General features: G+C 53.8%; 1 protein-coding gene across 1 annotated transcript in view; it reads left to right on the forward strand.

Annotated features, from left to right (window-relative positions):
- The first annotated feature begins 2612 nt into the window (after positions 1-2612).
- SCD (stearoyl-CoA desaturase) overlaps positions 2613-12907 on the forward strand; it is a 28355-nt gene continuing 18060 nt past the window's right edge. Inside the window, exon 1 of the mRNA XM_030030854.1 lies at positions 2613-2655. Coding sequence (XP_029886714.1) covers positions 2613-2655 — 43 coding nt within the window. The remainder of the gene's footprint in view (positions 2656-12907) is intronic.

Genomic DNA, 12907 nt, shown 5'->3' on the forward strand with positions numbered 1-12907 from the left:
CCCCGATGCCGTCCCCTCCCTGAGGCACCGCAGCCCCTGCCCTTGCTCTCCAACGCCCCGACAGCGGCGCCGTCCGCGCCCCGCGCCGCTTCAGCGCTTACCTTGCCGACCCCCCGCTCTCCCCTCACGCTCGCTTTCCTTCCTCTGCCCTGGCGTCATCATGCGCTTCGCCCTCAGCCCCACCGCCCGCACCTGAGCCCTGCCCAACGCTCAGCCCGGGGCTCCCTTCCCTCAAAGCCGCTCTCGCGTTTCCCGCCTCGCCCCGGTCCCTCCCCCGTGCGGGGGCGCGGTGTTGCGGCTGGCGAGGCACCTCGGTATCTCGCCCGCGGGCTGGCTGCCCCTCGCCTCCCTCCATCCTCCCCCCTCAGCCGGTATCAGGGCGGCCCCACCAAGTCACCTCGGTGTTCGCCCGCCAGGGCCCCGCCTCCCGCCCCGCGCCCCCCGCCGGCGGCTGCCGAGCGGCGCTGTCCCGCCCGGTGCGCGTCCCCGCTCCCCCCGGCTGGACACCGGCAGAAAGGCAGGACGGCCTCGCGCTGCCGCCTGCTCGGGCAGAGGCGGCCCGGGGGCTGCCTGAGCTCCAAGGCTCCACCAGCTGCACCACTGCGGGAGGGAAGGGGTCGCAGGACAACACGAGACGGCACGTTTGGCGTCATTCCCACCTCCCAGTTTAGAGGACTGCGCCCTTTCTGCTGGTTTAGCTCAAATCGTGGAAGAAATCCCACTTACGGCTCGCTGTGCCAAGCACTCGTACCTTGAGACAATGTCCCACCCTTAAATCCCCAGTGTAAGGAGAAGAGAGCACCAAAGGGTTCATAAATCCCCCCAAACAGCTGTATCGAACACTGAGTTAGAGCTACAAAGCATTTCGATTTCATGGTTAGGAAAAAGTTCAGTCAGTTAACAAAGAGCAGACACTTGTTGAGACACTGAAGCGAAATCTGCTTGCCAGACTCAAGAGGACAGCCTCTCCAGGAGCTCACCGGCCACTGCTGAAGCACCCCTGGGGGGAACTTATTTCATCAGCTAGAGATGATGCTGGGACACCGCTTACAGACTAACTCTCTGCGCCGAGCAGGACTGGAAGCTCAGCTCCGAAGGTCCTCAATTCCCCACCCCTACCCCCTTGCTGGAGGACCCGGACTGAAGCGTCCAGCTCAATAACACAACCAGTTTCTATCTGGATTTTGAACAGTCCTTTTAGTTTTCTTCCAGGAGCTTAATAATCATCACAGAGGTTTAAGGTTCCCCAGAGGTCTCATTCTTGAGAAACCTTGTACAAGAAAGCTATAGCACTACACCGTATACTATAGTCACTCTTTGCTGCAACTAAAACAAGCAAACAAAGACACAGCCGTGGATAAATAATTCTACACTCAAGTTCCCGTGTTATTTATGGCACTATGTCCATTCTCTTGGCAGTAATCCATTTTCAGCAGGTTCCCCTGCAACTCATACACGAGCATTTGGTTCCCACTTCCAGGCAACGTGAGCTGAGCTAGAGCTGGTGCTTATCCCCGGGGGCTCTGTCAGGGTGAGAGGATGGGAAAGTGGTGGTGGCAGTACTAGTCAACTGTTAAACATCAGAAGGGAAAAACCAGAATTCCAAGCAGAAGAGTACCTCGGTGCTGAGTAAGCTGCTTATGCGGCATTTTGAAAAATTTCCCAGCACAGTTTATTAAAATAAATGTGTTTTCACTACTTTTCCTTTGAACCAAGTCTTCTCTGGCTATCTCCATTTTTGCATCAAACAAGTGGATTTTCTCTGCATTTGACTTCCTTGATACCATTCCTATTCTAAGAATGTGCAGAGGCTAAGGTATCCAACCGTCTCACGAGACACTCGTTGAGGAGCAAACACGAAAGATGAAAGCTGCTGTCTGCAGACCAAGACGCAGGAACTGCGTCAGTAAGCACCCCTACGTGCCTCCAATCCATCAGGAGAAATCTATCCGAGCGGGAGGAGAAGGTGGAGAGGGAGTGAAGTGCATCTTGGACAAGCACGGATTGAAACTGAGCTATAGAAACTTGTCGCTGTGTTGTACAACTTGGCAGTAAGTTTCCACAAACATTTGTATATGTATAAATATATATTTACTAACACATACTGCCTAACACAACGGAGAGAGCTCTTGCATTCATGTACCTGGGCAATGGCCCTCAGTGGGGATTTCACTGGCTGGCTGCATACTCACGGGGAATGGCATGTGCAACTCCGGCTGAGCAGAAGGAAGCGGGTGTAGGAAGAAGTTACAAGGTCCTTTACAAGAGAACGGTCATTTTTCCTCTTTTCAGAATATAGTAACCAAATATTCTTGGTCTGTTAGTATGATATGGATGATGCATAACCTTTACTATCACCCTGCAGGGTGCTGTTTTCTTAAACCTCCGTTGCAATACATGCAGATGCGCATATGGGCCTGTGTGCATGCTACCACACAGACCTGCTACGGAATTTTCTGTTGAGTTCCACATCAGCTAAAAAGCATTAAAGCCTGCACTTCCAATCACCATGTCCTCTCTACACGTGAGGCCTTGCGGACACCTTTCCCCCTGGTTTTACCCAGGACGTTCAGCATGGCAGTCTCAGTTTGCTGAAGCGAACGGGGTCTAGGATGGGACTCTCCATGCCCCATGGCTCCCACTGGCTGCTCAAGGGCCTCGAGCACTCCTGCGCCAGTGACTCTCCAGCAGCCGCACAGCTCCTGTAGCCCCAATTCCGGTAGGGCCGCTCCAGCCTTGATGAGCCCTGATGTGACACGATGGCAGTGAAAGAACACCCAGAAGCTGGCTAACAGCTCTGATGCTGCATCTCCGCAGCAAGCATGCTTTGTGCTCCTAGGAGCTGCCTGAGCCAACCTTGTACCGGCGCTACCGAGAGGAAAGTCTGGCTTTGAAACACTGTGGGCGGGGATGAACACCCAGGTGGGCACCGCACCTGAAGAAGCACAAGTGCCCTAAGGGGCCTGGCTTGAAAGCAAAAGGTACTTCCTCCTGTTCAATGCAACTGGCTCTGGGGTGGCAACCAACGAGCAGTTCGCTCCCAGAGGTGACCCACGCTTAGAGAGTCAAGCGGCTTCCTTCAGGGCGCTCAAAGAGCCGCTTCCCGTAGGCTGGGCTGCTGTCAGTGCCAGTGGCAGGGTGTTTGGTTACAGGGTGTTCCTCTGACCCCGATTTAGCCCAGCCAGCAAGGAGGGACACCCACAGCCTGTGTCCCGTGGCGTATCACAAGCAAACACCTGTCAGTGTCCCTGCAAAGACAAAGCAGGGCTCAGATCAAGGATTTCTTCCCCAACCCAGCCATCTGCCAAGTGCAGGCGAGTCCCTGCATCATACCCCGGAGAATACAGCAGGTTGCAAGCTCGTGTTGAATAAGCGTGATGAGAGGAAGGGATGCTGATCACTCTTCCTTGGTTTCTCCTGAAAGGGCGTGGGCTGGTTTTTAAACACCTGTTTGGAAGGCCTGTTCCTCTGAACTCTCCACCCTAGCCACTGACTATTCACACAGACCGCTTGCTGCTTTCCCTCGATATCTCTGTGCACAAAGTGAAGAAGCGGCCAGCAAGCGGTGTGTCGTACAACTAGAGAAAATCGTTATACCATAAAGGCCTTTCCAGTAGTCAGGAATCCTTAGCCTCTGCATAGCCCGTTCCCTCAGAGGACTCGCAGGTTACACCAACAGGAAAGAACATAAAAGCAGGCGCAGAGGTGAAGCAGCTGGCTGGATCTTCTATGGCAGGCAAAGAGAGCTGAGCAAGGAAGACCTTCAGACTCCCGTCCCACCAGGTTCCTGGCAGACGCAGCCTGCCTTTCTGTAGCTCAAGCCCAACAAGAAGAGGTCCGCACCCAGGAACTCACTACCTTGCCTGTTTCGTCCCAAAGAGGGGACCTTCCCTAATAGCACTCAGTATGCTTCCATGATAAGGTAGCGTAAGGACCGGTTTAAACCTACAGAAGTAGGAAGGGCTAGCTGAAGAAGAGAAGCAGCTTACGAGACAGTACCGGCCTGAACTGGTGAACGTTATGCTAATGCGTAGGCTAGCGGATAGGACAAAAATAACAGGAAACATCAGAAGCGAGAGGCGAGATGGGAGTTTGCATCAGCTTTGTTAACAGAAGCAAGCACGATGGAAAACAGCATCGCTACATCCAGCTTCCTGATGGAATACCATAATTCATGTAATGGGAGACTAGTCAAAGAAGGTCTCTGTTGTGGCATTGTTCCCCTCCTCCTCAACTTGTGTTCCTGCTGGTCTTCCCACCCTTAGATGCACCAGCACTTTTTTAAGCATTTAGTCTCTGAAGCGTAGGTAAGGCCTGTGCTCTTTTCAGTTTATTCACAGTAAATCTTGCATTGAAATATTGAGTGGTTTCGTTAGCTATTATCTGTACTTCAGTGCTTTTCACCTACTCACCGATTACACGCTTAAGAGTTCAGTAAAGCTCTTAAACTCACTACTGTGACCACCCAGTTTTGCTGGGCAGCTCCCAGGAATTTCATAGCACGTGGCTCTTGGCTACAAACTGGCACAGGGCTGCCCCGTTTGGGAAAGCTCACTGGAAGCATCATTGGCCTTTTCTGACTTTCTGGATGCATCCCACGAGGACGGTGTTCAAACCCCTCAGCAATCTGGGTCCAGCCTCCCTCAGACACTTGTCCCCCTGCCTGGGGTGCAATTCGGCAGCTGAGATCTGTGGGATGCTTCGAGGGCTGCAATCCTATACTTCCAGGTTTTGCCGGACTTCGGCAACCCTGCAGGAGTCAATGGGCCAGATCCGTCTCTCGATTTCTCCCCTTTCCCCCCGTGAACAGCCAAAGCGTAAAGCTCTCTACGAACGGGCGAGCTGTGAGCCGCACGGCAGCGCAGGACCGCACCGAACAGAAAAGCGGCAGCTTGATGGGAAGGAGAAGGGCAGACCGCCAGCGGAGACCCACGCGAGGCGGCAGCGGGACCCGGCCCCCTCCCATCCCCGCTCCCCTGCCTGTGACCCCGCTCTGAAGGCGGGTGGGCTCCCACCTGCCCCGGGCTGCCCGTCCCGCTCCCTGCGAGGTGCCGCCCGGCCCCGGCCACCGCGTGGCAGCAGCGCTCCGTCCTCCCGCCGCCGCCGCCGCCGCCGGGGCCGCGGCCGCCCACGGCGGGCGGCAGAGCCCCGGCCCCGGCCCCGAGAGGCCTGGCTGGCGAGCAGTGCTGACACGCAGAATCCGCTTGCGAACCGCGGGTCAAGGGGCCAGCGTGTGCTCTTCGCCCCGGCCGGGTAACGCTGTTTTCCCACCGCAACCAGCTCTTCAGGTGGTCCCTCCGTAGGAGCAGGGGCGGCCCAGAACTCCCATGCACGCGCAGCAAAGCCCATGCAGGAGCACAAACCCCTACTGCCGTCCCAGCAGCCACCCAGTAACGTGGCTTTGGGGCAGCTGCCTTTTCCACAAGGGTCCCCCCTGTCCCAGGCAGGTTGTGGGTGGAGGGGGAGATGGCACTTCTAGGTGACAGCAAGCCATCTCAGCCGCTGACTTCCTCCGACGCCTGCCTGTGTCGGGCCAGAGGACAGCACGGGGGGAGGCGCAGGCTGGACCACTGTCCCAGCAGGCTGAGCAAGATCTGTGAGCCAGAGTTAGGCCTGATAAAAATCTCATTTACTGCAACGTAACCCCGTTCCCGTGCGGAGAGGAAACGGATCGTTGTCTCCTTCCAGCCTTGTCCTTGCCTCCCTTCCTTTCTCCTGTAGCCGCCACCACCAAGCTCCTTCAGACTGAGCACACACCTCGCATTCTTTCCTATTTTCCTCACTCCCTTCTGAATTGTCCCCAGATTTGCTCCCTCCCTGAGGGCATGGTGCCCACCGCTGAGCACATTTCTCCAGCTGGTGCCTTCCCGGTGTCAGGGTGACTTCACATAGTGACCTCTGCTACTCCTGCTGCTGCAGCCCAAGCTTTGTTAGCTCATTTAGCAACCCTCTGGCCCTGCTGACTTGGGTTCAGCTGTGGCTCCACAAGGCCTCCTGGGCCAGGCGGCACAGGACAGCCGCCTGGGCACTCGATGCCTTGTCCCCCTCGTGCCGCTGGTCCCACCTGCACGGCCCCTTTCTCAGTTGGCTCCTACTGCCTGGGACCACATCCCGCAGCAGCCACGAGCGCTGAGAATCCCAGTCCCACTAGCACTTACCTCCTACACCACATTGGTGTCCTCTGCCAAACCCAGTCGATTACTGCCTGCTCTGTCACCCTGGTTAATAAAGACAATAAGGGCAAGAGCCAGCACAGCCCCGACAGGACCCATCCTGCCACTGCCAGGACAGAGCTACAGAGACACCTGCCAACCCAGGTGAGAGGCAGCCAGTCTTCAAGAGCAAGGCAGAGCACTCAGCTATCGATCCTGCCTGAGGACCAGCGCAGGTGTTTGGGATGAAGGGAGTGCAATTTATTCCACCTGTGAAAGCTCCTTCTGGCAGGTTGCTGCTCCCTGCACATCATCCACGTGCTGCAGCATAAGGGGCAGACACGTGCCATGGAGGGCAGTACCACAGTCCCCACCAGCAGCCACCTGCTGAAAGTTGCCAGGCTCTTTGCAGTTAAATCATTGTATGTTGAGAGGGGCTGGGCGAGAGAGACCGAGGGAACGCTCCCGCCTCTCAGGGCCTTCTGGCAGGGGCAGACAATGCAGATATCCCATGCAGATAATTTAGGGAAAGCCCGAGGGGTGGGGCTGGAGGGATAAAACCGGATTAGCCGTTCAAACTTACATCCTCAGCACTGCTTACCTGTCATGTAACTCGTATGTGGCCGTGGGAACTCCCCCCGCCTGTTCCCAGCATGCCTGGAGCAAACTTTAGAGATGAGACACAACGAGATCAGGGACCTCCAGAGCAAAACCTCAAGCATCTCTGACACTTGCTGCAGGAATATTCCTCTCCTTCTCCCTCAGGTGTCAACTGCTGGCATTTTGGTGCTGTTTTTCCCCCTAGTCCCTGGCTGAGACTCACATTAGCACCCACATGCAGAAGAGGAGAGACCCTGTCCCCAAGGGTGACAGAAATGTCTGTGATAGATCCAGCAGCACCAGGGCAAGGGCTGGGTCCCTGCACCTGAGGGCCTGGCACCTCCTGAGATCCAGTCGTGAGCCCCAGGGAGGACATGCAGAACAAGGAGTCCCGACACCTTTGGAAACCAAGGCAGGGACCCTCTGGGCACCAAAGAGCTGCCCTAGTCCTACCGCAGCATGTCCTGGGCTCACTCCACTGATTTTTGGGGGGATGGTGCTGGCCAAGGCCTGGCTAGAGACCAGAGAGGCAGATTCCTCAGGAGCTGAAAATGATTCCCCACCTTTCTGCCTTTGTCCAACAGTTTTCTCTAACCAAACCATTGTTTACATGAAAATCATTTGTCCACAGTGCAATATCAACTCAACCTGCACAGTCCTACGCTGCACAGTACTTGTTTTCCTCTACTCATTCCTGGCCATGTCATTCCAAATAATCCATGAAGGTCCCATTTTATAGGTAGGAAAACAAGGTAAGAAAGGCTCAGGTGGCCATTTGAAAAGCCAGAGGCTGGCATCAGTTTGGGGATTAGACGCTATGTGTGCCCGATATTCAGGGATGAGCCAATCACCTGGTTGAGCCGGCTCTTTTAAGGATAAACTTGACTGATGGAGAAAGAGGAGGAGTTGGGGCCCTACCAGTCACTGGCAACATTGCGTGTTTGCACACCAGCTAGCTGTTACCTGCTTTCCAGCACTTTCCAGGCTCCTACCCCAGCATTCAGGCATGTTAGCTGGGGTCCCTGTGGGGTGCTCCCAGCATATTACAGAAGCTGTGATCAGGTGGGGACGTCCTTGGGGGGGTGACATTGCAGTCCTTTGCTAGTGGTTTGAGAGGTGCCGTCCTGACAGGCATCCATCCCCCAGAGCTGCGCAGCCCAGTGTCAACGTGGAAGAGAAGCTTTGCTGGTGCAGAACAGGGTAAGTTTGCCTGGATTCTCCCCTGTGTGTTACTTTTTCTGTTCAGGGAGGCTCTTGAAGTTTTAGGATTGCTAATCTTTATACCTAATTCCTTTTGCAGCGTTGTTATTCCCAAGGCACAACACAGAGCCAGCAGCCTATTTAAAAAGCAGAATGGCACAATGGGCAAACAAAGCAAAACCTCAGCGCTAAGGTGTCCCCAGTGCCAAGCAGAACCAGACGGTTACTCCATGTGTCTTTCCCATGCTACTATTTCTTCGTCTGCAGTTTTCTCTGCTCACAGTAGCACAACATTGTGAGCACATGCTCCACTGTTGCCCCCAGACCCCTCTCTGCAGAACTGCTATCTCACCAAGTTACTCTCCCAGCACAGGTTTGGACGGTTGACTCTTCCCCTCGAGCTAGGACTTTGTACTTGCCTAGTGAATTGCATCCTATTTATTTCAGTCCGAGTATCCCATTTGCCAAGATCTTACCGGAAATCTAAGCAGGGTGACCTCCAACATATTTTCCACTCTTCCTAGTCTAGTGCAGTCTGCAGAAGTAGGAAGCTTGGTCTGTCTTCCATCACATATATCAGCAGGGACATTCAGAGTAGCTGTACTACAGGTATGGATCCCAGAGCCGTTCCAGCAACCCTCTGAAAGTGGGTGCCCTTAGCCCAGTTTCCCAAAACCTCCACAAGCATCCTCATGGAGGTAAAATTAGGAGGGTAAGAACGCTCGTGATAATGTCACGTAGCTCTATACCAAAAGCCATACAATTCTGCCACTTCGCCCTTACCTGACTTGCTTTTTGCAAAGACTCAGGGATAAAATCGCCTGGCATTATCAACTAGAGAAGGTCCAGTGTGGGTTGGTCTTGAAGTTTATGCCTGCATTCTCTGCAAACATGACCCCGTCAAACACAGCTCGGATGAAGCAAAACGCATACCTTCCAGAACACACCGAAAGCCTGCTGTGTGAATGAGTGAATGTGTGAATGCATGTGGTGGTCGATCCTCTGCTGCAGCTCTCCATGAGGACCAGACTTTGCAAGCGGCCTTTGCAGATTGACTTTTTGAATGAGACTTCTACGTTAGCACTGCCACAAGACGTCAGAGACAAAACAAGGACACTTTAAAAAGGTAACCAGAAAGAGCTAAGAGTGGATATTGGACTGCAGGGTCCCTTCCGTGTTACCTGCCCAGGATTTCTTTTACACTTGCAACAGATCTCTCCCCCTATTAAGACTCCAAACGCAAACACCAGGCTAGCACGGGGCATTTTACCCACCAAAACTGACATGAACCCAGCGGTCTGCAGCCCTTTTCTTTAAGTGAGGAAGTAGATGTGGAAAGGGAAGAGTGTGTTTCCAGCTTCATTCTTGAAAGGAGACAGGGAAGACAGGTTCTTTAAAGACCTGGAAAGGCAGCTAAACCAGGCAGGCAGGTAAGGGCTTCATTCCCAGCAAGGAGACCTAAAAATGTTCCTGGCCAGAAACGTAACAGCTTGTAGCACCTCTCTCCTTCAGGGCTCCAAATGTCCTTTCCTTGGCCAGCCATGCACGCTGCCGCAGCCCATCACACATCACGGTGGGGAGGCACTCTGCTCAGGTGGGAATCCTGAAGGATTTTCAGTTGTGAATGGACTTGGACAACGGACACAAGTACCACCTCCTCTTTATAGACAACAAAAATGCTGCTTGCAAGATACAGCTCTTCACTGGGATAAGCAAAGGGGAAATGAGGAAAAGCAAGGCTGGCTTCTGGAGGAATACAAAGACAGCTCTCTGCTCGAGTCCCATTGCCCAAGAGGAGAGAAAGCATTCACTTTAAAGGAGACTGAGGTATGGACGTAGGCAAAGTTGGGGGTGGCAGAAAGGGAGAGGCACACCCCATCTTTGAGGTTTTCCTTTGTGTGCCACTGCTAAGCCTAGAGTAGGGAAGGTTGGCACGAGGGTCCAGCAAGTTTTCCCTTTGTCCTTCCTGCTTCTCATACCAGCAGCATGTATGCGTTCTCGGGGCAGCCCCACCAGTTTCTCCCTGCCAGGGTATGCCTCCTTTCCCTAACAGGAGTCTATCAGAAACCTCTCCAGAAGGAGAAGAAGTATCTGGGATTCGGCTGGCAGCTTGGAAGGGAGATGTCTTCCTGATCTCTTGATCCCAGGTTATTTTTAACTTTGGGAAACCATTTTTGTTCTCTTAAGCGTTGGGCAGCCCCCAAACGCCCAGGCCGCTATTGCAGCAAGGAGATAGGGTAGAGGGCAGTGATGCAAAGAGGATACATAGTGGCATGGGACGCCAGGCTTTGCCCAACAGGAGCAGCAGCAAACTGACCTTGGATGTGCCCTCATCCTTTCCTGGTGCTGCAACTTGCCCCGGTGCTGCCTATGTGGCAACCCGTCGCCAGGGCTCACGCTCACAGCCCCCCAGCATCACCTCTCTCCCCACGCGGATCCACCCTCAGATGCGGCTGGCATCTTAGGTGTGTTAGCTGCATCTAAACCTGGGTGACACCACGGAGCAGGGGACAGTGCGGCACTGCCCACGCCACGGACGCTGCGTCGGAAGAGCTGCCACTAGGAGGTGGCATTTCCCCAGGTCCCTGCGTGGCACTTCCACGGTGCTGGCAGCAGAGGATGCTTGGGCGGATGGTCTCAGCCCGAAGAGAAGAGGCAGGAGGAGCGTGGGCTGCAGGCGTGGGAAGGAAGGCACAGAAGGCCTGGAGGAGGACAAAGGACAGCCGAGATGACCGGAGCAAATTGCAACCCGAAGAAGGGAGGCTGCAGAACCGCAGAGGGTGTCACTGCCCAGCGAACGCAGGCAGGCCGGGGAGGGTGAGCTCAGCATGCTGGCTCCTTGGCACCTGGCCTGCCATGTCAGATGTGGGTAGAAAGACACCAGAGAGCACCAGTGCTGAAGAGAGGGTGGCAACACAAAGACCGCTGTGTTCCTCTGCTCCCCATCCCTTTCTCCCCCTCCTCTCCCAATTTATTTACCCGAGTTCAAAAGACAGCCTCACAGTCCCGAGGGGCTGGCTGAAGTGGCCAAGGGGTGGGCTGTGAGGTCATCTTTAATGAGGGCAAAAATCCAGTGTCAACAATGCTGCCCATTGTATGGCCCTGTTTAGACAATACCGGCTGGGTTCTTGCTGCTGGCAGCCCGAGGACCGGGAGCAAAGCCTGTTTGGGGTAACAGGAGGGGAGGAGGATGGGCAGGGGGCCTGGTACTGAGTCAGGCAGCAAGGGATGGGGCAAAGGGCAGAGGTAAGCACCCCATCCCAGTCATCAGCGTGTTATCAGCCTAATTCTCGGTGCTGATAAGATTACTGCACCAATGGCAGGGAATTTAGCCATCCTGGTCACAGTCTGGCGGCATGGCCTGTCACCGCAGTCATATCTGCTTTCCCTTCTGACCCTGGCAATGACACGCCAGTGATTTCTGCTACCTTACTGCCTCCCTCTAACGCCACATGTCCCACGCAGCAGCAACGAGGTGGCAAAGTGAGCACCAGCTTCTTCTTTCAGCCCTGGCCCTTCCCCAGGCAGTTGTGGGAAGGCAGCTGGGGGGTTGCCTGCTGCTGCTCTTCTGGGAGCTCCCCATAGCAGCTGTTAACTGAAGAGCCCAGGTAACCCACACTGAATTTAGCCATGCTTTAAGGGTGAGGATGGAGCAGGGGATCTTCAGGAGTTTGGGGGATCCACTGAATTTATGCAGCAAGAGGTGATGTTTCAAGGAGGGGAGGAAACATGATTGAAAGCGAGCAAGCGAGCAAGATGATGCCATTTCTTGTAAACATAAACCTCACTTTTGGTAGATGCCATGATATCCGACTCCTCGAGCCGCAACTTCTGGCGCCAGGTGACTACACAAGAGTCTTAGCTTTCCATTCCAAAAAGGAAAGCCGTTTGCTACCTTTCCTGGCAGAGGAAGAGCGTGTGAAAATATAACACAGGGTTACCAGATTCCAAAAGAAAGTCCGGGGGAGAAAGCAACATTAAACAAGGGTGGCAACCCCACGAGCTGGCATCTGATCCCCCGGCACCTGAACTCCTGTGACTGACAATCCTGAAGGACCTGCAGTTGCCACCACCTTTCAAGCAGGCATTAACTCCGACTTCCTGCAGTGTGGGCCAGGTCTTGTCCCAACTCATTCTGTGGCTGTGGACCCCCACCTCATTTCTCTGCAACACATAACTGTGCCCAGAAGTCAATCTGTCAAAACCAGGGGGACCATTAAGCTCTGAAGCTGCTGGCAGCAGCGGTGAACCATGCTGGCGTTCATCTGCTCCGCAGAGAGGGCTCGATGCCTTTGAAGAGCAGATTCGTTATGAGGGGAAGGAGGAGAAAGGAAGGAGGATTGGTGAAATGACAGAAAACCACCCCTGCACCTCTCCTTGGATGAAAGGCCCATGGCATGATTCTCCTATCACTAGAAAAAGCTCTAGAGCTGAAATTGCTTCACACTTCTTCAGGAAAACAACGCAAGAGATGCAGAAAAATAATCCTAGGAGAATTTTTGCAAACCTTTATTTCTGGCAGAGGGGAAGTGGTAGGGGTCAGCTCTTTCCCCAGTTTTCAGCTTATTCCCTCTTTTATTTGAGTCCCCTCTTCTTTTTTTTCAACTTCCAGTTGTGAAATAGAAGAAAAAGAAAAAGGGGTAGACGGGGAATGCTGGCAAAGAAGAGAAACAAACAACATGAAACAAACCTTGCAAAGCCCTTGCAGCAAGCTTTTTTGTGTATGTGGCTTTTTCAACATTTTTGGAGGGGGTAGCTGAGGAAATGCACTAAAATTTCCAATATGTCGACACCAGATGAAATCTCCTTGCAAAACTTACTGCTAAATGGAAAAGCAACACTTTTTTTTTTTTTTTTTTTTTTTGAGGGGAGAGTAGGAAGGAAAATGTTTTGGTGAAACATCCTTAGCTTAGCCTTGATGCTTTTTTCCTGCATCCTGGCACTGTGGTAGCAAA

Source organism: Aquila chrysaetos, chromosome 11 (genome assembly GCF_900496995.4).
Source record: "Aquila chrysaetos chrysaetos chromosome 11, bAquChr1.4, whole genome shotgun sequence".
Classification (NCBI taxonomy): domain Eukaryota; kingdom Metazoa; phylum Chordata; class Aves; order Accipitriformes; family Accipitridae; genus Aquila; species Aquila chrysaetos.